The 24,191-nt window shown below is 38.7% G+C and overlaps 1 protein-coding gene across 2 annotated transcripts in view; it reads left to right on the plus strand.

Moving 5' to 3' along the window:
- Nucleotides 1–23,499, plus strand: part of HMGA2 (high mobility group AT-hook 2) — a 188,732-nt gene extending 165,233 nt beyond the window's left edge. The window contains exon 5 of one of the 2 annotated variants that reach the window (XM_073000409.2): nucleotides 1,110–22,159. In XM_073000409.2, coding sequence (XP_072856510.1) covers nucleotides 1,110–1,157 — 48 coding nt within the window. In that variant the 3' untranslated portion in view covers nucleotides 1,158–22,159. Of the gene's footprint in view, nucleotides 1–1,109 lie in introns of both variants that reach the window. The other variant, XM_073000410.2, reaches the window with a different exon arrangement.
- Nucleotides 23,500–24,191: the final 692 nt, after the last annotated feature.

Here is a 24,191-nt window from a genome sequence, read left to right on the forward strand (position 1 = left end):
GACAATACCCCAAGAAGCCTGCATGAATTTCCCCAGCCAGACTTCCAGAGTGGGCTAATTTCCATGGGAGCTGCAAGGCATTGGGAGGTTGGTAATCTCCATGTGCATCATGCTCTGTACTGTGTGCCTCTCAAAGAACTATTATTATTTATTACTATCTATTTAAAATATTTATATGCTGCCTTTCTCCTAATGGATCTAAAGTGTCTTACAGTATATAAGAAACAAAGTTAAAAGTTACAACTATTGCAGTATTAAAAAGCATTAAGCAATAACATATTAAAACCCTGAAATAAGACCAGTATTAAAAACACAAGTAAAACAACAGAATAAAATAATCCCTTTAAAAATCATCTGCCCTCTAATGTCTTGCATCTCCCACAGAACGTAGCCCCTCTCAGCCACTTCCTCTGTCTTCATGGATTCAACAGCAAAGCCAAGATGAAGTCTCCATTCTCTACCTCTAAGCAATTAAAAATAGCCTTAAAGATTTATTGACTAAAGCCTTGAAATGTCTGGCTAGGGGAATTCTTGCAGACTTCTGGGGTCTGTAGTCCTATTATTTCTGTAATTGCAGTAGTATATCTGATGACTGACATAACTGTTGCAATGGAATATGAAGTGTACCTGTGTGCTCCTAATTCTCTGCTGGTAGCTCTTGTGAATGATAAATAATTAAAAAGGAATGCAAACAAACTCAGCAAACCAAAATAATAATGAGCTTTTGCTTATGCACTGTCCCTTTGCTCCTACCTTCATCATAGGGGTAATCATATTAGGACAGCTGTGGCTAACTATCATTTCTATTTTGCATAAAAGAGGAAAATGCAGCTTAGAAGTTTCAGAACAGGCAGGATTTTAAAATCACTGTTTGAGATTAATTTAATATCCTAGCTTGTTCCAAAAGTGATGATCATGGTTTCCTGAACAATTGAGAACCTACATCAGTTAGAGATTTTATGGTTTGTTTGTTCATTCCAATAAAGGGAGGAGTGTAGGGAAGCAGTTAACGCATGGGCAAAAGATCAATTCATATCTTGACTTGTTCAGTAGTTTGCTTTGAACCTCATCATTGTATTATTAATTCATCCTTTTGGTTCACATTCCAGGAACAGACTGGAGAAACGTCCTCACAAGAATCTGCAGAAGATGATTAGAAAACCACACCTCGCAATTTCTACCTCATCAGCAGTTGGGTCTTTTGAAGGGAGAAGACACTGCCTTGACCACTTACTTCTGTTGCCGCAATCCTTCTACTTTGGCCTGGAGGGGGGGAGGGAAACCACATAACCTTAAAAAGGACTTATTAATCACCATTGTTGTAATCCCTTCACTGTCCCAGGTTTAGTGAAACTGCTGTAACACAGGGGGACACGGATTAATGATGCAACATTTAATTACTGTTTCTCTTATTTTTCTTTAACCTACTAATAGTTTGTTTGAGCTGCTAAGTAAGGGTGAATGGGTCAGTAAATATCTGAACCAGGTCTTAAGTCATTCATGCACTGCGTATAAATAATAATTTTGTAAAATATTGATTATAATGGGCATTCAAATAGGAAGGCGGTGTTTGACACTAGCCCTTACAACACCTCTGATCACCCACTCCCTCACTTAGTAAACTCCCTGTTTAGAACACCAAAGATAAGGATTAGATACTACTCTTTTTATAGCCTTGTTCTAGATCTATGCTTGATTTTTTTAAATATTTTCTTTCAAAATACATTGAAGGCTGGTTTTTCTTTGTTTAATTCAGCTGATGTATAGGAAACAGAAACCACAAGAAAAAGGTACTTTGCAAAAAAAAAGGGAAGTGACAAAGATACATTGTATATTTAGTAATACACATATATCTGCAGAAGTATAACTAAACAGAACTCAACTGGACTCCTCTCTGGGAACACACTCATATCCACTCAGGTAGAATTTGCTTTCTGGAGAGCCTCATATTGCTTAGAAATTACTAAGATGACCCTCTCTCAAGACAGAGATTTAACATCTTAAAGTTTCAGTTCTTCTGTGAACTTGGAATAATACTCCAGATCATAATGGCACCAAGGGAAAAGATTCAAAGTCTCAGTGAACTTAACCTAGTACTGTCAGTACATTTCATTGTTTCTAGGCAAATGGATCTTTTTTTACTTTACTCACATCTCAGTGCAAGAGCCAATACCATGTACCTCAAGTGATCTTGTTATCATGTTTAAGCAATATACATTGACATAGGGTGGTTTGCTGGGCAGCTATATCACAGTCATGTGCCCCCATCTTTTTTCACTCAAAGCAGCACTTTTAGCAACAAATGCAATATTACCCCACTTTTCAATACTACCTCTGATATTTTGACATTTTAAACTCAACAAGTCATATAAACACTTGCTGCTATGATCATACAATGCAGGAAATTGTTCTTGAAGAGGTAATTATGCATTTCTGCATTTTCCCTTCATTCTATTTTTGTCACCTACTTGCAGTTAAGGACATAAGATCTTTAATATTTTACAGCGATAACTATGTATTTTTCCTTTTTTAAAAAAAAAAGTACTATGCCTTTTCTCTGCTAAATTTCTATGTAATGTACCATTAACTTGAATATATTTTTTTACCGAATTACTCATAAAGTTTGTAGGGATAATTTTCACCAGTGACACTACATGACATAAAAATAACTAACTGCAATGTTTAAATATTACTGTCCAAGTTTGTACCTCAAATTTAAAAAAAATGGACTAGTTGATTGACAAAGACCTACCTCTAGACTATAAATGGAATGAACTTGTTGTTTCTTTCAGCATTAGTTTTTGAGAAGATTGAAACATTTAGGACTGCAACAACAACAAAATCCCTTATCAGAATATTTTTGTAAAAGAACTTTGTGGGGAATTAACATATATTAATTACTTTCATATTAAAAACAACCCTTCAAAGAAACTTGAATCGTTGTAGGTGGAAAGCAACAAGCTCAGCTCTTTGCATAATGCAATCACAAATATTTTTGTGTGTTTAAAAAAACTAATAGATTGTGTGAGAATACTTGTCAAGTATTTTCATATATTTTTCACAAATGTGATTTTTTTAGTAATATGTGTCAACCAGATTTATTTTAAATGCTTCTTATGTAGAGTTTGTTTAATACTCTATCTACTCCACCCTTCCTTCTCTTTTTCTTTCTCTCTGTCTCACATGCAGACAATATGTGTACTTGTTAACATTGTTTTCCTGTTTGGGCCAGGGGTAGTTTCTCAGGAAAGCTTTTCCTCAGTATGAATTTTAGTACTTAGCCAAATGCAACTAAGGAAAACTACTTACTGGCTGCTTCACAACAGAGAATACTAAGAAACAAGCATCTCCTTGAATAATGAGACTATCATTGTGAATTGCTAAAAAGAAAGTACATCTTAGGCATCCTATTTCACAACAGCTGCTTATGGACTTTAGTTATGTTCATGGAAGCCATTACCAGTAATCCAAAGCAGGGTGCACAGGAGGGTTCTTCTTCGTGGTTTCTGTGAATGTGCACAATTGGGTTGTTCTGCACATTCACAGAGGACCACTAGAAGAACTATGGTTACAGGTAGGTAACCTCTCTTTTCCAGCTCACCCTTCCAGAGGCAGCAGCTTGAATCCCACCCCATCTTCCAAGCAGGATGCAGAGCCTTCCACTTGCAGCATTGTATTAAGCACAAAGCATTATTGTTGAATGAAAATACCTAGCTGACTAATAGGGACACTTGTCAGGACTCTGAACTTCCATATTAACTATGCCGCAGGGTTTGAAGATGCAAATGCCATGCTCCCAAGTTTCAGGTGTGCATGCAAGTTCCATTCCGGAAGGGGTGGTATGTCATTCTCGTCATTTTTAGTGAGTGTTATAAATACAATGAGAATTCCTTACTCTGTATGTTGGAATATTCCCTAAGTCATTAGGACACCCTTTCCTGCATGGAACTCCATGTTTATACATTTGTATGCTCTGTTACTGGAGCTGCTGAATCAGTTTAAGAGCTTGAGATGAAACCAATATTGATCCACGTGAGTCAGACATAAAACTCCAAGGACTCGTAACTCTGATCAAATTATAAATCTTGTATTTTCTGTTTATTGTAGAACAATCAAAACACATTACTACCTCTCAGAGTCTTCTATACCTCATTTTTCAGGCTAAAAAGGCTTGTGGCCACTGAAACAGAAAGAACATCATAAAATTTTTTATATATATAGTTTATTTTTGTGGGAGATAAATTTTATAGGACTGTTCTTTGCTGTCACTGTCACTGCTAAATAAGACTGGACATTAACTTTTCTGCCATTTCTGCAAGATAGGTATGCTTGCAGAAGAAAAGTATCAAGATGTATAACTACCATTTACTTCTTCCTATTTTACTTGCCTGCCTCCTAGCTCTTTGCTTTGTTATTCATATAGAGTTGCTGTCTATGATTGTACTTTGAATTGCTTGCTTATTGAACATGTTCCTTTAATGGATTATTCCCGTATGTTCAGCACAATAAACATAATAGCCTCTGTAATCCTAATGTTACTTGATTCCTCGTGTTCTGTCACAGCTCCAAGAAATAAGCAATAAAGTTTGGTCCTAATAGACCAAGTTTGTAAAAAAATGTATACAAGTTTTTTTTCTTCGTGGTCTCTGTGATTCATACATATGTGTCTTCTCCGCACTTTGACAGATGATCTTGGGAACATTCTAGAGCTTTAAATCCCTCCCTTCAGCTATATCCTGGCTCCACCCAACAGTCACTCCTCAGTTCTTTCTGTCATTCACACATCATCTGGGGAACATTCAAAGCTTTATTCACCACAGACTTTTTCCTATTTTATTTTACTTACCTGCTTATCCTCCCTTTGTTTAATTAATTTTTTCCTATTCTTTGCAATCTAAAATAAAATAAAATTAATAACCATTGTCTGTCATTGTTTATGGCTTCTAATGTCTCATTTAAACATTGTATGTCTTGTGGTGGCAAATGTCTGTCTGGACCACTAACAGAGAGACACAAGAAGTGCCTCTAAGCGGGTGAGGTCACGAGACCCAGAATTGTAAAATTAGTCAACATTTTACGAAAGTCACCCTTAAAAACAGATAGTCAAGGCTCAAACTGTTGAAAAAACACAACCTACAAACAGTATTCAGGCCCACCACAAAAACACAACAAATGTTATGGTCAGCAAAGGACAAAAGGGACCCCCTCACCACTGCAGGAGTATACCAGGTACCTTGCAGTTGTGGCCAGGTATATATTGGGACCACAAAACACAGCATTCACACCAGAATCAAAGAACATGAAAGAGACTGCTGACTAAAACCACTGGAAAAATCGGCAGTAGCTGAACATGCCCTGAAACAAGCTGGACATCTACTTCAAAACAGAGAAGTACTGGATCAGCAATCATTATGTTAGACTACGCAGGAAAGCCACTGAAATCCACAAACACCAACACAGCCTCAACAAAAGAGAAGAAAGTCTAAAAATCAACAAAGACTGGCGCTCCCAGCACTGAAAAATACAGCCTGCAAAAGGTCAACAAACTTTACCCAAACACAAGGACCTGTGATCACTGCACACAAAAGACTAGCTAACAACACCCACCAATCACAGTTACAGATCATCTCTCCCCCTTATCACAACAATATACCCATAATAAAAAAACACCCTGATCACCATAATCACCCAATCTCTTTAAAAAAACAAAAAGCTGATCCCACAGCTATAAATACTCAACTATCCCACACACTACACCAGAACACAGAGATATAACTCCTGTCTGCTGAAGATGCTGGCCAAAGATACTGGTGAAACATTAGGAAAAAAACTTGCAGAACATGGTCAAACAGCCTGAAAAACATACAACAACCAATTCTGGCAAAAGCCGCCATCCTTAGCACTAACATAAAAGAGAATAAAGCTATACAAGGGATAGTATTGGGATCTTGCTGGGTTACTGCACTCCCCGCGACCCAGCCATTTCCTTACCAGAGCTGGGGGACTTTGTCTTTGCAGCATTGTTGGAGTCCCCAAGGCTTTTGGTCTTGGGGGACTTCAACATCCACGCGGAGGTGGAGACTTCTGATCCAGCCCTTCAGTTCTTGGAAACCATGGGTTTCCTGAACATGTCCCAACATGGCCCCACACACGTGGGTGGTCATATGCTAGACCTGTTTTTTTTTTCACCAGTTGGAGCGAGCATGGTCTGATGGTGACTAACCTTGTGTCGGTACCATTGTCATGGGCAGATCGCCACCTAATAAAATGTAACCTTGCAATGGCGCTCCCTCCCTGCAGGGAGCAAAGACCTATTCTAATGGTCCACCCTCAAAGGCTACTGGATCCCATAGGATTCCAGGATGCCATGAGAGGGATAGGTGCTCCTGTCGAGGCTCTGGTCGATGGATGGTTTACCACCGCCACCAGGGCTGTAGACACAATAGCTCCTAAACGCCCTCTCCAGTGCAGAGTTCGGCCTGTGTCCTGGTTCAACCAGGACCTGAGAGCGATGAAGCAAACTAGGAGAAGGCTAGAGTGCATGTGGAGAAGAAACCCAACAGTTCAGAATTGAGCAGCTGTCAGGGTCGTGACTAACCTTTACCTTGCTGACCGGATAAGCGAAGTTTCCAATCAGCAGGCGGAGCTTTTCCGCATAGTCCGCGACTTATCCAGAATTGGTCTAGGTGATGGGCCTCCCCCTAGTATCTCACCAGACCAATCTGCAGCATTTTTAAAATCTAAAGTGGAGGCCACCCACCAGGAACTTTCTCCTTTTTTCGACACAGTGAGTCGAGCAGAGACATCCAGTGCTCCGCCTTGCCCGGTGACAATTGATTGTTTTCAGCCGGTGACACCAGAAATTATGGACAAGGCACTTGATTGCTATTGGGCCACCACCTCATCCCTTGACCCTTGCCCGGCCTGGCTAATCAAAGCAGCCAGGCCTATAACAACAGAATGGGCAAAGGCAATAATTAATGGATCATTCCTTGAGGGCAGGGTTCCCCTTGCCCTCAAGGAGACACTCATTAGGCCCATAAGAAAGAAACTAAATTTGGCGGCAGACGATATTTGCAATTACAGGCCCGTCGCCAATGTTTCTTTCATTAGCAAAGTGGTGGAGAGGGTGATGGCCAACCAGCTTCAGGTGCACTTGGATGAAACAAATGCCCTAGATCCATTTCAGTCGGGATTCAGGCTGTGCCATGGTACAGAAATGCCATTGGTCGCCCTTTATGATGACCTCTTGAGGGAGGCCAAAAAGGGAAAAACATCCCTATTGGTCCTCCTCGATATCAGCCACCTTTGATACCATCAACCATGGTATCCTCCTGAGGAGGCTCTCCGAGTTGGGGAATTGGTGGCCTGGCATTTGCTTGGCTCCAATCCTTCTTGGTGGACCATACTCAGAGAGTACAGCTTCGGGAGAGGGTCTTGGCCCCCTGGAGCCTCAATTGTGGGATCCTGCAGGGCTTGATAATCTCCCCAATGCTGTTTAATATCTATATGAGGCTGCTGGGAGGGGTCATCGGGGTTGTGGGATATCGTGACATCAGTATGCTTATGACACACAGCTCTACATTTCCTTTACACCAACTACAGTGGAGGCCGTTCTGTCCCTTCAGCGCTGCTTGGAGACTGTTCTGCAATGGATGCAGAAAATTGGGCTGAGGCTGAACCTGGACAAGAAGGAAGTACTGAGGATGGGTGGCCCCTCCATTAGCGGTTTGGAAAACTCCCTCTCATGGAGGGGGTGACTCTCACAGCGAAGAGTGAGGTTTGTTGCTTGGGGATCCATCTGGACCCGGCGCTCACCATGGAAACCCAGGTAGCGTCAGTGGTCCAATCTGCCTATTTCCACCTTTGGCGGATTGCCCAGCTGCGTTCCCATCTTGATGTTGGGGTGCTCACCATTTTAGTGCATGCACTTGAAATCTCGAGGTTAGACCACTGTAATGCGCTCTATGTGGGGCTACCTTTGAGACTGATGCGGAAGCTTCAAATGGTGCAGAATGCGGCGGCCAGACTTCTTAGTGGGGTGAGAAAACACCATCCTATCTCTCCCACTCTGGCCGCATTGCATAGGCTGCCAGTGTGCTTCCGCGTTGATTGCAAAGTTTTAATGATCATATACAAAGCCCTAAACGGTTTAGGACCTCGCTATCTGACGGAACACCATCTCCCACCAAAATCTACCCATATCACTCAATCTAGTCAAGAGGTGCAACTGAGGAGCCTAACACCAAGAGAGGACTGGAAGGGAAAAAACAAGAAACCGGTCACTCCTCGGTTATGGAATAATCTACCTTCAGAGATCTGTATGGCCACTTCACTGGGTATTTTTAAAAGCCTGCCATCATTTTATTTGGCATAAAATGCAACTTCTCATACAAAGTTTGCTAGGAGATAAATGTAAACTAACTGCGGCATTCCAACAAGAGGCTCTCATGCTCACCAACCAACAATTCCACCCTGCAAGACACGTGGACTGTGCTTCAAAGAAAATGTTTCCAGCTGTTGTGCTATGCAGGTATGCCTGGTTGAGATCTTCAGGCCTACCAGATGAATCCAGGAGCGGTACTGAGAAGGAATGTTGGTACTGAACTATTATCATTTTCTCCACTTTGTTGGATTTTTGAATTTGGGTGTTCCCTTTTAGCCTAATAGCATCTGGAGTTTTTATCAAGTGCATTGCCCCTGTTGCAGCATATTTCAGAATAAGAGAAATAAACATTTGCCCTTATATAGATGACTGCTTAATTGTAGCAAACTTTAAGGAAAAACTGCAAAACAATGTTGACATCACTTTATAACTGCTGACAGATCTCGGACTGAAAATACATTTTAAAAAGTAAAACCTACAACGTACAAAGACAATTCAACACATAGGTGCCATTCTATACTCAAACAAAGGAAGATCTTATTTTCTTCAAGAGAGTGTGAACAAAATAATTTCTCTTCAAAATTGCAACTGAACAGGACACTCAGCAAAAATATTGTTGGACTTCATGGCATCTCCTATTGCATTGGTAGCACATGCAAGGCACAAAATGCTCTCTCTGTAATTGTGTTTCCTAGTCCTTTGCAACAGTGTGAATGACGATGCACAAAAAAAGCTTTGAGTGAACGAATTGGCACTTCAACTGAGATGGTGGCATGCCCTTCAAGTCTCCGAAACCATTGCTAGCAGCCCAGTTTAACAGACTGGGGAATTTCACTGCCAAGGAAAGCAGATAAATGCAGTTTGGTCTTCTCGAGAGGAAATGGCATATAAATCAACTTGCAGAAATGTTAGCAGTCATCAAAGCTTTAAGAGCTTTTGAACCCATTGTGGTGGGAAAAGTGGTACAGATCATAAGAGACAAAGCCACCACAACGTATTGCATAAATAAACAGGGAGAAACCCATTCTGTGGCTCTTTTACTACTAACCGTCTACCTATGGAAATGATGTATTGAGAGACACATAAAATCTTATTTCAATACATATTTTTGGTAAGGACAAGCACATTGCAGATGCTTTAAGCAGAAATCAGATTTGGAGTCACGGATGGGAGCTGATGGACAAAGTCTACAGACTCATAACACTGAAATGGGGCTTGCCCCAAACATACCTTTTTGCTACCCAAGAACAACAACAAAAATGTGAAATGTACTGTCCTTGGGGAGGCAAGGTACACGAGTCCACGGGGGATGCATTTGCACAGAACTGACTGGGTGTCCTGATGTTCTTGATCCCTTCCCTTCCTACTGATTCATTAGACAATTGTAAAAATCAAATTAGAGAGCCATTCTACCAACTTGTTGATGGCCAAGACAACCATGTTTCACAACCTTGCTTTGAATGCTTATGGACAGTTTGCAACTGCCCACCACCTCAGATATTCTGATATGCCACAAGGTGCAGGTTTGTCAGCCAAGCATGGAGATGTTAAAATTGACAGCATGGAAAATTCTCCCATGTCAGCATGTGTTTTTAGGGAGTCCAGAAAGAAATATACTAGAAAGTGCTCTTATTATAAATGGAGGAAGTTTAAGAAATGTGCAATACAGTATCTATTAGTGAACTATACTTACCAGTGACTCCACTGTGTGCTATGCTTTTTGTAAGCCGCCTAGAGTGGTCCTGTGGGGCTAGATAGGCGGGATATGAAATAAATAGATAAATAAATAAATAAATAAATAAATAAATAAATAAATAAATAAATAAACAAATAAATAAATAAATAAATTTATTAAGACTTAAAGAGAAAGATCTTTCACATCCTCTGTCAAGGTTCATTTGTCTGCTATTGTATCTGACCTACCAAAGGAGTCTATAGAGTTCATCAAAACCTTTTCAAAGTTCAATGGTTAAAAGTTTGAATAACAGTTTGAATAATATTTATGTAGATAGAAAATCATCAATACCACGTTGTCAGTGGTTTTGACCCAGTTGACAAAACCATCATTTGAACCCATGGCTTTGGATCATTTGAGGATCCTCACTTACAATACTACTTTTCTGGTACCCATAGCTTCCACTAGGCAGATTTGTGAGTTAGCTGCACTGAAATGTGAAAAACCGTACCTGCAATTTCTTAGAGATAAGGTCACCTTGTTTACAGACATTTCTTTTCTACCCAAGGTGGTTTCAAGTTTTCGTATGAACCAATCATTAGTGCTACCTTTGTTCTTTTCAACTCATGTGTCTCCCTTGGAAAATTCACACACGCCCTTGTCTTTTATGTTAACAGAAGTTATTTCAGGAAGATTAATAAACTTTTTTTTCCATTGTTATCAAGGAAATAGAAAAGATGAACAATTGTCATTGCAGAGGCTGTCTAAATGGGTGTTGAAACTGTCCTATTTTCATACAAATTAGCTAAATGTCATTTACATAATATTTTAAATGGATATTTGACCCATGGTAGAGCAGCTTCTACAGATTGTTTTGAAAGGATCCCAGTTATAGGAAATTTACAAGGTTGCAACCTGGTCCCAGACTGTGCCTTTTGTGAAATATTATAGGTTGGCTGTGGGAGCCAAATTGGATGCATAATTTGCCTGTGCAGTGGTGGCTTCTATACCGATGTGACATCCCATCAGCCAGTAAGTTAGCTTGGGAGTCATTCATATGTGTGAGTCACAGAGACCACAAAAAAGGACAAGTTATTTCCCTGTAACTGGGGGTTTTCAAGTGGTCATCTGTGACTTCAGACAAACCACCCAACCTTCCTTCAGTTTGTCACATTATGTCAGATGGAGGGACCTGAGGAGGGACTGTTGGAGGGAGTTCGTATGCTAGCTGAAGGGAGAGGTTTAAGCATTATAATGATCCTGAGATTGCCTATGCAGGCAGAGGAGACCCCTATGTGTGAATCCACAGATGACAACTTGAAGAACCACAGTTACCGGTAAGTCCGTCTTGGTTCAACGGACATGGCTGATACATTAAAAATATGCAACAACATATACATGTTTGTTGAAATTAATAGAATTTACTCTCAAGTACTATGTTTATAATAACTTCCTCAAGCAATTACTGGGTTGGGTAGGCTTAAATGAAGCCATTTTTCCCTTAGAAAATAGGTGTAACACAAACATAATTGATATGAAGCCAATATTTTTTCTTAGCAAACACATAACTTTATGTTTGTATCTCTTGAGTTCCAAAGATAATATATTCAAGAAAGACATGTAGTAAATTTTAATTTTCCACGGAACACAGGAAACATTCACAATATTCTTTCTGCTTTCCATTAACAACTTCAGAGTTGTCTCTAGTCATTTTAGTAATTATCCTTGACCTGTAAAAAACGACCTTGAGCACTACATTTTCCTTATGCTCAAAAAATTAAGGAGCAGCCTACATCAGCTTCCCATGTGCAGCTTTACTCTTCCAGTTCTCAAAGCTCTAAATTATGGATATGCTCAAAAGTTCTATATACACTTCAGGGATATGCAACCCTGACAGCCTCTTGTCTTAAATTAGTAAAGGCCATCAATCGCTGTGCCAAATGCACAAATCATTCTGTATTGTGCATATATAACTGGACAGCAAAGATTCAAAGTGATGAGTATATATATATTTTGTTGGAGAGAGGCCTGACAGCACTGAGAAAAGAATGTACATGGTCTGAAATGTTAATCAAATTATCCCCAACTCCTTGAGGAGGGCCAAGGAACTGTAGTCCTCCCAATGCTTTTGGACTACAACTCCCATAACTCCCAGCCAGCACAATCTAGTGCCCCAGCCTTATTTTCTTACTCAATGGGACGAGACAGTTATTCTGAATCAGACCAAATCCCTACCTAGTGTAGCACCCTCTTTTCCATAGCGGGGAACCCAGATGAGTCTGAAAAGCCCATTGCTCGATGTTTCCCAAATTACATTTCAAATTGCTGGAACTTGGGATATATTTCTTAAGTAGCCAAAGGGGCAGTGAGACAACTGAGAAGAAACTCTGACAATGTTCTCAAATACTCTAGCCAGTGGGATTTTACGAAAACATCGACCAAAAAAAAATCTATATTATAAATCCTGACCTGATCATTAAAACTTCATCGCTGAAGTTTTCATTCACTGGATTGTGCACATACTTTGTAACATAACAAGCTTGACATATAAAACCCATTCATAGAGGCTTTAAGCATTTGCCACATGTAAAGTTTTCCATTAAAAGTATCGTGTTTCTGTACTTTATTATCCTAAAAAAATAAATAATTTCAAAGGCTTACTTGACAGCAGACTTCTTAATAGACCTTGGAATTGCACGGAAAATCTCCAAAATGAAAATAGTTAATTGACTGGTCACTGTGAAGGGCTTTCAAAAATCCATTTCAAGCAGAATATGTAAGAAAATGCAATGCAATCACACTAGGGTAGTAGAAGAATGCAGTACAATTTGTCTAGGCATTTTGATCACTTTTGTTTTACATATTAATGTGTATTCAGACAAAAATATGAAACAACATAGGAATAATTCTTAAAATTAGTTTGTTCAGAACAGTCACAACTGAACTCAGTGCACACATTGGATTAAATCCATTTGAGGATTATAACCTTGGAGTATCAGCAACTAGTACCAATAGGTTCCCCATGGTCTGTCACTGGAAGAGGGCAGTAGCAACTTCTAGATTTCTTTAAATGTTTTCTTAAATATTAGAAGTAAGTAAGTATGTGCACTGTTACAAATGAGGAGAAACAAACTACCACATTCTAAAATAATGTATATATAATTGCTGTATATGGAATTTTAAGTTGGGCAAGATAGTATTTTACTCAAACCTTTGTTTCAATATATTGGTAAGAAAGAAGAAATGTAATCTTATCAGATCCATTTCAATTACCATGTGTTACGCTGAATTATTTTAAAAGCTATCTGTCTTCCACTTTGAAATCTAATCTCACAACTGTGCCTTTGTTCAGGTGGATTTTTTCCTGAAAATTCATTGGTAATTAAGAATGTTTTCTAGTAAGCACTTCGCACGACATCACAATGGCACTTTATTAAAACAAATTACCAGAGGAGGAGAGTTTGATCAGGAGTCCTTACAAGCCAAGAAAAAATTGTGAAACTGGAATTCCAAAGTACAGTAGTTAGATTTTAGGTGCTGCAAGCAAACCCTGAAAGATCATACCAGCTTTAACCACTAATAATATTATTCATTTGATTTAACAACATCCTAGACACGTTTACCAGCAAGTAGAAGATGGAAGATCACAGAGCAAAAAAAATCCTACAATAATATGAAATGTTATTCTGTTTTTGTCACAGTGAATGAAAACAATATTTGAAAATAAAGTGGCCAGGACTCTATTGGTGTTTGCACAAGGTTTGCATAACTAGACATGACTAATTGTAACTAATCAAAGGGGTGGAGGGCAATATCTCATTGGCACAATCACACAGTTGAGACATGGCATGGCATCTTGTCAATTAGCTGCAATCAGTCATGGGAAAGTATGAAAACACTGATAGAATTCTGACCATTGGGATTCTCTTAACTTCATTTCTATTGTGGATGAAATAACTGTGAGAGGAAACCTAGTTTCCAAGGCCCCAAAGCATAGACTAATTTTCCCTCACTTTGATTCTGTAAGGTTGGAAAATAATTGTAAGCATCCATCTTGACAGAAGTGATGATGATAGACCCAATGCTACGTTTTCAATAATATTACAGGGCCATACATTGAGTAATCTGTATACTGCATCCAGCTGCTGAGAATGTATTACTTTCTGACCAGCTGTACTAGACCCTTTTAAGGTTGAATCTCAAACAGGGTTGTTCAGAATAATGTGTCAAGGTGCAAAAATCTGTGTGTATAGAGTGCTAAAAAATTAAGAGGGTGAAAAAAAATTAATCCTGAAAGTGTACATTGTGCTTTAAAATGAGGTTGGAACAGAAACTTACTAAAGCCATTGTGAAATAATCAGCCAGCTCTCCAGCCAAGTCTGGAACCAAGGTCAATGAACAAGATTGCCTTGCAAAAATCTCTTTCATGACTGACAGATGAATGTGTAAACAAATGACAAGAAATAGAGAGACAGAGAAGCCTAGTAGAGTCATAAAGTGCATATAGAGTGAAGTAGTACCTGACCATCTTGGCCTACCAGCACTTTGCACCCATAGTATTTTACCTACCCAGGAAAATACCTGTAGTACTATTCCTTCAAGTGCAAGGATGCATTTAGTCTAAATAATAGCTGTTATTTGCTATGGGGCAGCTTGCCAGCCTCATAAGGTATGAGAGTCATATTTTCACCCCAGTGAAAACAATAGAGATTTCCACTGAAAAAAAAAAATCTGCTTATAAGGATCAGTAACTTACTGCACCAGGAAAATTTAGTTGTTTAGGGAAGTGTAAACAGAACTATAAATACAGGGAGGCACAGAGCCATGCAAGAGGATGACACTCCACACACACAGCTACAACAAAGCTGATATTGGGAACCAGACATCAAAGAGCAGGACCATGTAGCAGAACTGCTTGTAGCAGCACCTCAGAACAGACAAGGGCAACATGAATTTTTCTCCATAGATTCAGACTGGCTTGTGCCTACAGTTTTTCCCAGCCTGTAAGACATTTGGATTTTTTCAACAACTTGGAAGTATTTTGTACATATGGAACATAGAAACAATGTCGATGAATAAAGCTTATAAAATTAGACACGGTGATACTGTCTGGAATTACTGCAGCAATGAAAAGATTTATACCTTGATAGCCAGATGAATTTTGATACAATTGGAAATAATTCTCTAGCTTCATTCTGGAATTAACCTCTTTTCAGGGGATAGGCTTCTGGGTTTTTTTCCCCCTAGAGATCTATAAAGTTCTGTAAGGCTCTTAGGGAGATGTTCAGGCATCAAACTCTCTGACTTGACAACACCTTTTCAAAAGATCACATATATTTCTACTGAAAATCCCAGCATCCCTCAGCCAGCATAGACATGGGTGGACAGTAGACATTGTATATATTGTAATTTATTTATCACATTTATACCCTACATTTCCACTAAAAATAGTACTTGAGATAGCTATAACAGGTTAACAGCTTGTGATGGCTAACCATTAGAAATAAATTGCAAAGAGATTAAAAACAAAGACTGATAAAATAATAAAATGGTCAAGATCACAATAATCAAAGCAATTAAAATAATCACAGAAATTGATAAAATAGTTTAAAATGCCAAACATAGCCCCCCCCCAAATAATTTTCCCCAGTTTGGATGAGACCTTAGTACTTGTAAGCACCAAGCAATCTTTATGGACTAGTACAGTTGTTCCCAACCTTGGGTCCCCAGATGTTGAAATCCTGGCCAGCACAGCTAGTGATGAAACCTTCTGGATGTTTTAGTCCAAGTACATCTGGGGAGGGCAAGGTTGGGAAGCATGGCCTGGTACATTCTTGCAGTTCATTGTGAGAGTATCTTGCTGGGAACTGTAGTGGCAGCCACCCTCACTAGAGGACTGCTGCTCCCATCACTATCATCCACCTTCTCTTGCTTCCGCTGCCACCTACAATTCCTCCAGGTAGAAGTTTATCTATGGCACTTCTATAGCACACGATAACATGAGATTTGAAAGGCAGCTTACAATAAATACACTTTTTAAAAGTGTAAAAACAAGACAGAACATAGGACAAAATAAAATCAGAAGTGTCATCTAAAACTGCACAGACACACAGACAGGAAACTCACAGCAACCACAACAGTGAAATACAGAGACCTGGATCCAAATTTGAGCACATGTAGGTTTATTTAGTATTTATTGGCACAATGCGGTGTCCTAGTGCAGTGCTTGTGACTAATGAAGCAGGACTATGGGAACCAGCCATAAAACAAAAAGGAAATTTATCTTTTATCATCCGAGAAATCCATTTAAAATTAGTATAGGCGGAAAAAAGAATCTCTAAACATTGCCACAGCTGGCTCCTGTTTCAGCTCATCTGTAGCTGCATGAAGAAGCTAAAATGGAGAAGCAGGAAACAGGAAGCGACATTAGAAGAGAAGAAAGGAGGAAGCCTCAGATTACCAATCTGTATAGACCTCTATGGACGAGAAAGGGGGGGAACACCTTGACTATCTATCTGCCTACCTCTCTCTGCAAAAACTCTTGATTATGCTTTGTTTCCAAAATTCTTACTCCTGTCCCTTAAAGAAACCCCTCCTCCGTTCCCCCCTCCCCGCAATGCTAGGCAGATGTTTTTTAGGGAACCTTATGAATGAGATTCTGCAGTACAGAGAAATGGGAGGATTCCTATAAATCATTTAAAGACTCTGCTTACATAAAGGCACAGGAAAATTGACATCCGGAACTACACTAATTGTTGTGAGGAGCACACACAAATTCCTTTGAACATTTAAAGGCAAAATGCAAGTATTTATTGTTGTTGTTTTACATAATCTGCTTTCCCTGCATCCCATATATCCTTGTAGGTTTTTTTTAAAAAACTGTATATGTATGAGAAGAATGCCAACATTTGTATAAGTGCATCACCAACTGCCTTCTTGCAAAATAAATGCAGTATTCACACACACACATATATATTTGGCTGACTTTGAAAAAGCATAATTTGATTTTTAAGTCATTCATGCAGCTGGCATCTAAATTAACTTTCTAGCAAATAAATAACACTTCAGACATCTGTGTCTTTAAATATATTTTCATAAAGCTAGTTTCAAAACAGTGCACTATTTCAACAAAGAAAAGTTAAATGTTTTAAAAGCTTCCCCTTGCAGAGAGCGACAAAATTCCAGGACTCTTTATAGCCCTTTGGATCACTTTACAACTGACTTTAGATATACCATGAAAGGCTGTCTGGAATTTATTATGAACCAAAAATGCCACCAAACTGGAAATTTCACATAGGAAAAAAGTGATATTGTTCTTTTTGTCTGATATACTGAGGATGATGTAATCCAAGTATTATGATTTACAACAAATTCATACGTTATGCAGGCAAGCTGTCCTCAAGGGAGATGTGTGGTAAGTGGAGAATACCAGTGGCAAGTAGAATTTACATCAAAGCAATCCTAGAAACCTCAAACACTCATTATTCTATTCATGACCTCTGCTATTGTGCGAAAGGAGATACAACATAACATAATGGTAGCATTTATTGAAAACTAAACATTTCTATTGAAATGGTTGCTGAAAATAGATGAAAACCTTTATGTAAACAATGCGATATATCCTTCTAATACTGTGCACCCTTGTTAAGTCACAAATTGGCTATAAATCCTGAAGACATTTTATTAACCCAATGCTGTTAAAACTGTGGGGTTGCTAAAATGATAAAGTAGCCATTGTGCACCAGGGGTTCATGGTTTGAATCTAAGCTAAGACACAAAGTCATGTGTTTGTGATCTCTGCGGAGCTTTCTGGGCTCAGGAAAATCATTTTTAAACTATTTGCCCAACTCTCTGTCTTCCTCCTTGCTTTCCTCCCACTAATAGGCAAGGCTATCCCTCCTGCCTGCACTTCATAAGCTGCTGAGGTCAATGCTGGTCATCTTGCAGCTCTTCATAAGACTTTTTGGAGGCTCCAAATTGTCGGACATACACTCACCTGCTCTCTTTCTCTCTAGTCCCCCCCAACTCCTGTTATCTGTTGTGCCAATGTTTTATAAGCACAAAAACATACAGACAACTTTGTGTTGTGCCAATGAGCCTTGGTACTAATTGAGAAGGGGATGGGTGCCGAAGCTTTAAAGCTGCCACATACACAAACTTTCTTCTTTCACATTATGCTCACCCCAGGATATCTCACTGACGGATGATCTGAAGAAGCATAACAATCCCCTCAGATTTTAACCAGCAGCCTGAGACCTGGCATCTCTCTATGCAAAGGCTTGAATCCTCCATTCCACATGCTATGGAGTAGGGAGGTATGGATGCAAATTTAGAAAAAGCTACCATAGTTTAAGTAAAAGTACATTTGTTCCTATTTAATAAAGATCCTTTACCATAGCAGGAAAGTTGAATTGTGCTCAGGCTGCTCTCCAATGGTGAAATGTATGGCAAATGGTCAGTCTAATTCATAACGGTTATTCAATTTTCAGTCTTTGAGCTATAAGTCACTACACTTATTCAAGTGATTCTTCTTTGTCAACATAAATCAAGTGGGTTAGGAGCAATACAGTCAAAGGCAGCACTTGCATAATAGGCAGCTGCAAACCTTCTTAAAGTTACAGCTTATTATGTCATATTAGCACTTTTCTAAAATGTGAGCAAAATCGTTTAACTTTGGTTGTTGAGGTCCTTCCTCTCAGCTAGGTTTGCAGGACTTGGTAAATCTGAATCTCTTTAAAATGTATGTTCTCCTTGAAAGACAGTACACACTATGTTTTAGAAAATTATCTGCACTGGTGGAATATTTTCCAGGAATGGTGACTTTTTTGAAAATAGATGACACTTTGTCTCATTCATTTTTACAGCCTACTGCTTCTGTCTTATATTAGTCCTACAAAACCTTCAAGAAGCACTACGGTTCTGTCAAAAGATATATGATGGGGCTTCTTCTAGTTTCAGAAACACAGCAACAACTTCAGGAAATATATTTGGTGTCGCCAAAGCTAACTATCTGCCTCTCCCAGATAGTATTATAAGAGTTGGTCTGCATGCTGACAGTGTCCTGTTCTCAGATGAAGGGTTAGTTCTTGAGATGGGCACAAACAGCCATTTCAGCAGTTTGTGCTGGTTCAGCTGACAGTCCAACAGGTGTTTTGTAGTTTGGCATTTCATCCCCTCCCTCGTGTGCTCATTCAGAGGCAGCATCTCGATTTCCGTACCCTACATCCCCCAGGGGCCTGCTAGAGGGGGCGGGTCACAAAACCATGAAACACCTGTTTGGCCATTGTTCATGCCTATCTATAGTTGGGTCAGATAGGATGAGATGCTACCCACAGAGGACATGGTTCTTGACATTCAGATGTATACATTAATACTTATTGTAGGGAGCACATCTCTAATTCTTTAGCTATATCTGCAGACATTGGTTACCGTGTTTCCCCAAAAATAATTATATTAATTTTTGCTCCAGGGGATTTTTTTTCTACGTAGAACCATCTACATTTATTCAAATATAGTCATGTCCTCATCTTCGGGTTGCTTCACAATAGTGGAGGGGGGGTCTCACTTAACTGGGGCTTATTTTGGGGGTAGGGCTTATATTACAAGCATGCTGAAAAATCATACTAGGGTGTATTTTCAGGTTAGATCTTATTTTGGGGGAAACAGGGTACTAGTGGCATGAAGGTGCCACGTTTGACAGTATGTTGTGTCCCACAGATACAGAGAGGACACTTTTCCTGAGGTTTGAGTATTCTGAAAAAGCTTAACTGATTTTTAAGGTTTTTACAGGGGTGTGTGGAGCATTGAAGTACGGAGTGGAAAGGAAGCTCGGACACCTAGGCAGCCCAAACCAGGAGGTATAACAGATAAGATTATTTAAAAGAGCAAATTTAATTAATGGGGATGAGGTGACCTGAAAAGAAAAGCTTGGAAGTAATCTGTTCCAAGCAACCAATGAGAGTACTTCTAAGTCTGTTACAAGGTGAGCAGAGTAAGGAAGGTGTAACAATGTCAGTTTGGGAAAAAAGCACACTGTCTCAAATCATATTGCTTAAAAATGTCAAGAATTCTGAAATATATCTTATCATCAAGTACACATACACATTATAAGCTATATTACATAGCTTATGTGGAAGGTTTTTAATAAGCCTCTCTATAGCATAGGGAAGTGAGTCAGGGATAGCAACTGGACAGGCAATGGTTAACCTCTTCTTCAATGCACTATGGAAAAGCAGCGGTTGGAGGAGAAAAAAAATCCTTTTCAGATAGAAGACATCTGTTCCAAGGTGACACAATTACCACAAGATTGAAATGCTATTGTAAACTCACCTTCTTGTATAAGCTTCATTGATGAAGGAACTTGACATGAGCATACTTAAAACTGGATTTCTGTCTTTCACACATGCATGCCAAGTGCAGGCGAGAAGCTAGGAAAGGATTTAGTATCATGAGTGAAATCATACGAGGCTGACTTTAAAAAAATTACACAAACTAAGCCACAATCACACTTATCTTCACTGATATGAAGATAACCACCCCCACCCCCACACACACCCCCACACAGAGAGAAACATTTTTCCTTCACACTAAGCTGGGCTTTCCCTCTATTTTATTTCTAATATTAATGCAATTAAAGTGCCACTTTTGGTGCTACTGTGAATCAAGAAGCCCCTGTCTTTGGAATTAACTCCAAATAGTTGGTCAGGACAAGAACTTCACAGTTATTCCCTCCTCCATCCTGCTGACATTTCCCCATTAATTTATTTTTCCCTTTCATCCATTCATTGGTTGATGAGGCTATAAATACATTTCATCTGCTTTTACTTTGCTTTCTAAGGACAAACCAGTCCCATGCATGTTACCTTGATTACATCCAATAGCAAAAACCTCCAGTATTTCTATGCTGGAGTGATAAGCTGAAACACAACGTTTTGTCACTTACTGTATGTCAGAGAGGTTCCAATGGGCAGTTTTTTCATCATGCCAACAGTGTAGATAACTTCATAGAGAAGAAATGGCATATGTGTTAAAGCTGTAAATACCACTCCCAGCAGCCAAAGTGGGAGGGGAGGAAGGAATTGCAGAAAAAGAAAAATCATCAGTGTAGCGTTGGTAGACTATTAATGGCCAGATTTCTATTTTTTTTTATTTTTATTTTTATTTTTAAAAACTGGGGATAAGGTAAGGAGTACAAAAGATAGAGAGGGATATGGGGGGGAAAGGAGGGGGAAGGAAAACACAAAATGTACAGTACTGTCATCCAATCTGTTTGTTCATGTTGCGATATCAAGTCAACTTTTCTCCTTTCTACAATTTGATTGCCCTCCAGGTTTCAAATTACAGTTACATTTTAGCTTAATTCTATGTTATTCAGGCACTATCTGGTGACTTAAGCCATTTATATAATAAATCCCATCGTTCAGTTGACTTTTGTATTGGACATTCTTCAACACTTCTGATAGAATATCCATTTCTGCCGCTACTCATATCTTCTCAATGAGTTCCTCTTGTTTCAGTGTCTCCAATTTCTTCCATTTCTTAACATAAAGAATTCTGGCTGCAGTGACTATATATATAACTAGGTAGTTCTTTGTCTTATCTATATTATCTGGTATAATGCTCCGTAAAAACAATTCTGGGGTTAGTGGAACATTACAAAGCAGTATTTTTTGTAACAGAGTAAGTACTGCTATCCAATACTGTTTTGCTACTCTACAAGTCCACCACATATGGACCTCTTGTGCTTCACACTTCCAAAGAACATTTGATACCTCTGTATAAATCTTTGGCAATTTTTCCGGAGTCATATGCCACCAATAAAACATCTTATATATGTTCTCCTTGAAATTTACCAATTTTGTGAGCTTTATGTTATTTTTCCATATTTGCAACCATTGATCAATATCAATATTATGTCCTATATTTTGTGCCCACCTAAACATACATTCTTTTACCATCTCATCTTTCATTTCAGTTTCAAGCAAATAACCATACATTTTCTTTACTTTATCATTTGAGTCCAGCAGAAGTTTATTGAATATCGCTTGTTCTGTGTAAAAGCCCTCTATTTTATCTTTTCTATACCCACTTGTGCTCTGGACCAACAATCTAGATACTGTATATGTTTTCTGTTTCTAACTCTTCTTTGGACCTTCCAGACTTCTATTGAGGTTTTATGCCTTGGTAACACAAATTGTGGTACATCTGAGAGGCAAATTGGCATGTTAAGAAATTAGCATACAAGTTTGCTAATTTACACTGGCACACAAAGCAAATGCTGATGCTAATGTTTCAATTTACAATAATTCACTGCTGGGATTTATACCAAATATCTTACATGAGCAGCCATAACTAACAGGATTTGGGGCATTATATTTTCTCTGACCCTCTTACCTTCTGCTTTTGCCCATTCCTTTCCAGTATTCAAATCGTAGATGACAATAAACATGTTTTTAGGAGTTGTCCAGGCTTTAAAACCTTTATTTTTAGTTTATTTGAGCAGGAGGATGGACTCGATGGCCTTATAGGCCCCTTCCAACTCAATTATTCTATGGGTCTATGATTTTATTTTATTTTATTTTTTAAAAATATATCCCATCTTCCTCCTGACACAGGAACTTGGACGGGTGTGCGTGTCAAAATCTATATTAAAAACAAAGGCAACTAAAAACACTGGAGGCATTACAGCCCACAACAAGGAGTTCCACGATTTAGTTTTAACAATCAGTTGCACATCCCCAGCACACCAAATTGCACAATGTGCTGGGGGAAGTGCTTTTGGGATAGCATGTCTGCCTCAGCACTATTGTCGCTACCACAAGTGTGATGTTGAGTTGCATCCACATTGTTGCACAACAGAATCTTACCCAGTAAGTTATCAGATTAAAAATGCAATTCAACATGTTATCGTATTATCGTAACTACCAGAGAAATTAAAACAATTGGAACAATTTAAAACACATCATAAAATAGAAAGTTTTTTTTAAAAAAGGACAGAACCACCCAGTAAAAGCTACTTTTTCAGGAGCCAATCACCAAGTCCTAGCTGAACAGACAGGCCTTTGCTTACCAGTGGAGGGCCGGCTGACAAGATGTAGTACTGTGGTAACCTAGTCTCCCATGGGATTTCAACCACCTGGGAGCAGCCACCAAAAAGGTTCCTGTCATCACCAAACATGCATGTGAAGGCAGCAGAATCAAAAGAAGGAACCTGATTCCCTCAAGTTTTTTATGCCTGATAAGGTTTATATATAAGCAATGGGGTCTTTGACACACAGCCTCAACCAAATATATTGCATCCAGCTGATATTCCTTTCTAAGGGCATGGTTACATTGCTGATTTGTATTGATTTCAGCTCCAATGCATTTATTTATTTATTTGTTTGTTTGTTTGTTTGTTTGTTTGTTTGTTTATTATTTTATTTGTATACCACCCCATTAGTGTATTTTAAATCGATTTAGAACCATGTGTTTTTTTGTATAGATGTGCATGTTCACTTTGAAAATTACTACTCCGATATAAAGTAGGGGCTTACAACTGCTTCAGGAAACAACACATGAGATTTTAAATCTTTGGTTTTCAGGCATCTGTTGGAATGCCTACATTTCTCTCTCTCTCTCTCATAATGTTTAAGTGACATATCACTACAGTGATGCTGTGCTAAAGTTTAAAAAATTATTTCCCACAGATGTTCTGTAGTGTTCTGGCCACCCAAATCCCACATTAAGCAGCATATTGAGAGACCATGTTTTGAACTGTGTGTAGTATTTCTTTGGTTTTCAGGCACCTTTTAGAATACCTGCATAGATTTTAAGTGACATGTCTCTACAGTGATGCAGCACTAAAGTTCAATAATAATAATAATAATAATAATAATAATAATAATAATAATAATAATAATAATAATAATAATAATAATAAATTATTGCAGATAGATAGCAGTGTCCCTGCCATGTGAAACACACAATCACCCACAAAGGAAGTATTTAATATAACAGGGGCAATCACATTGCCCAAAGTGATTAATAAAGAATTGATTTCACAAGCATGTTAAGTTAAAATGCCCCCGCCAGCCTCTTAAAAAACTTGGTTTGGAGTCAAAAAAGAAGCAAGCTTCACTATGCATTCTA

This window comes from Pogona vitticeps, chromosome 5, assembly GCF_051106095.1.
Source record: "Pogona vitticeps strain Pit_001003342236 chromosome 5, PviZW2.1, whole genome shotgun sequence".
Taxonomy (NCBI): domain Eukaryota; kingdom Metazoa; phylum Chordata; class Lepidosauria; order Squamata; family Agamidae; genus Pogona; species Pogona vitticeps.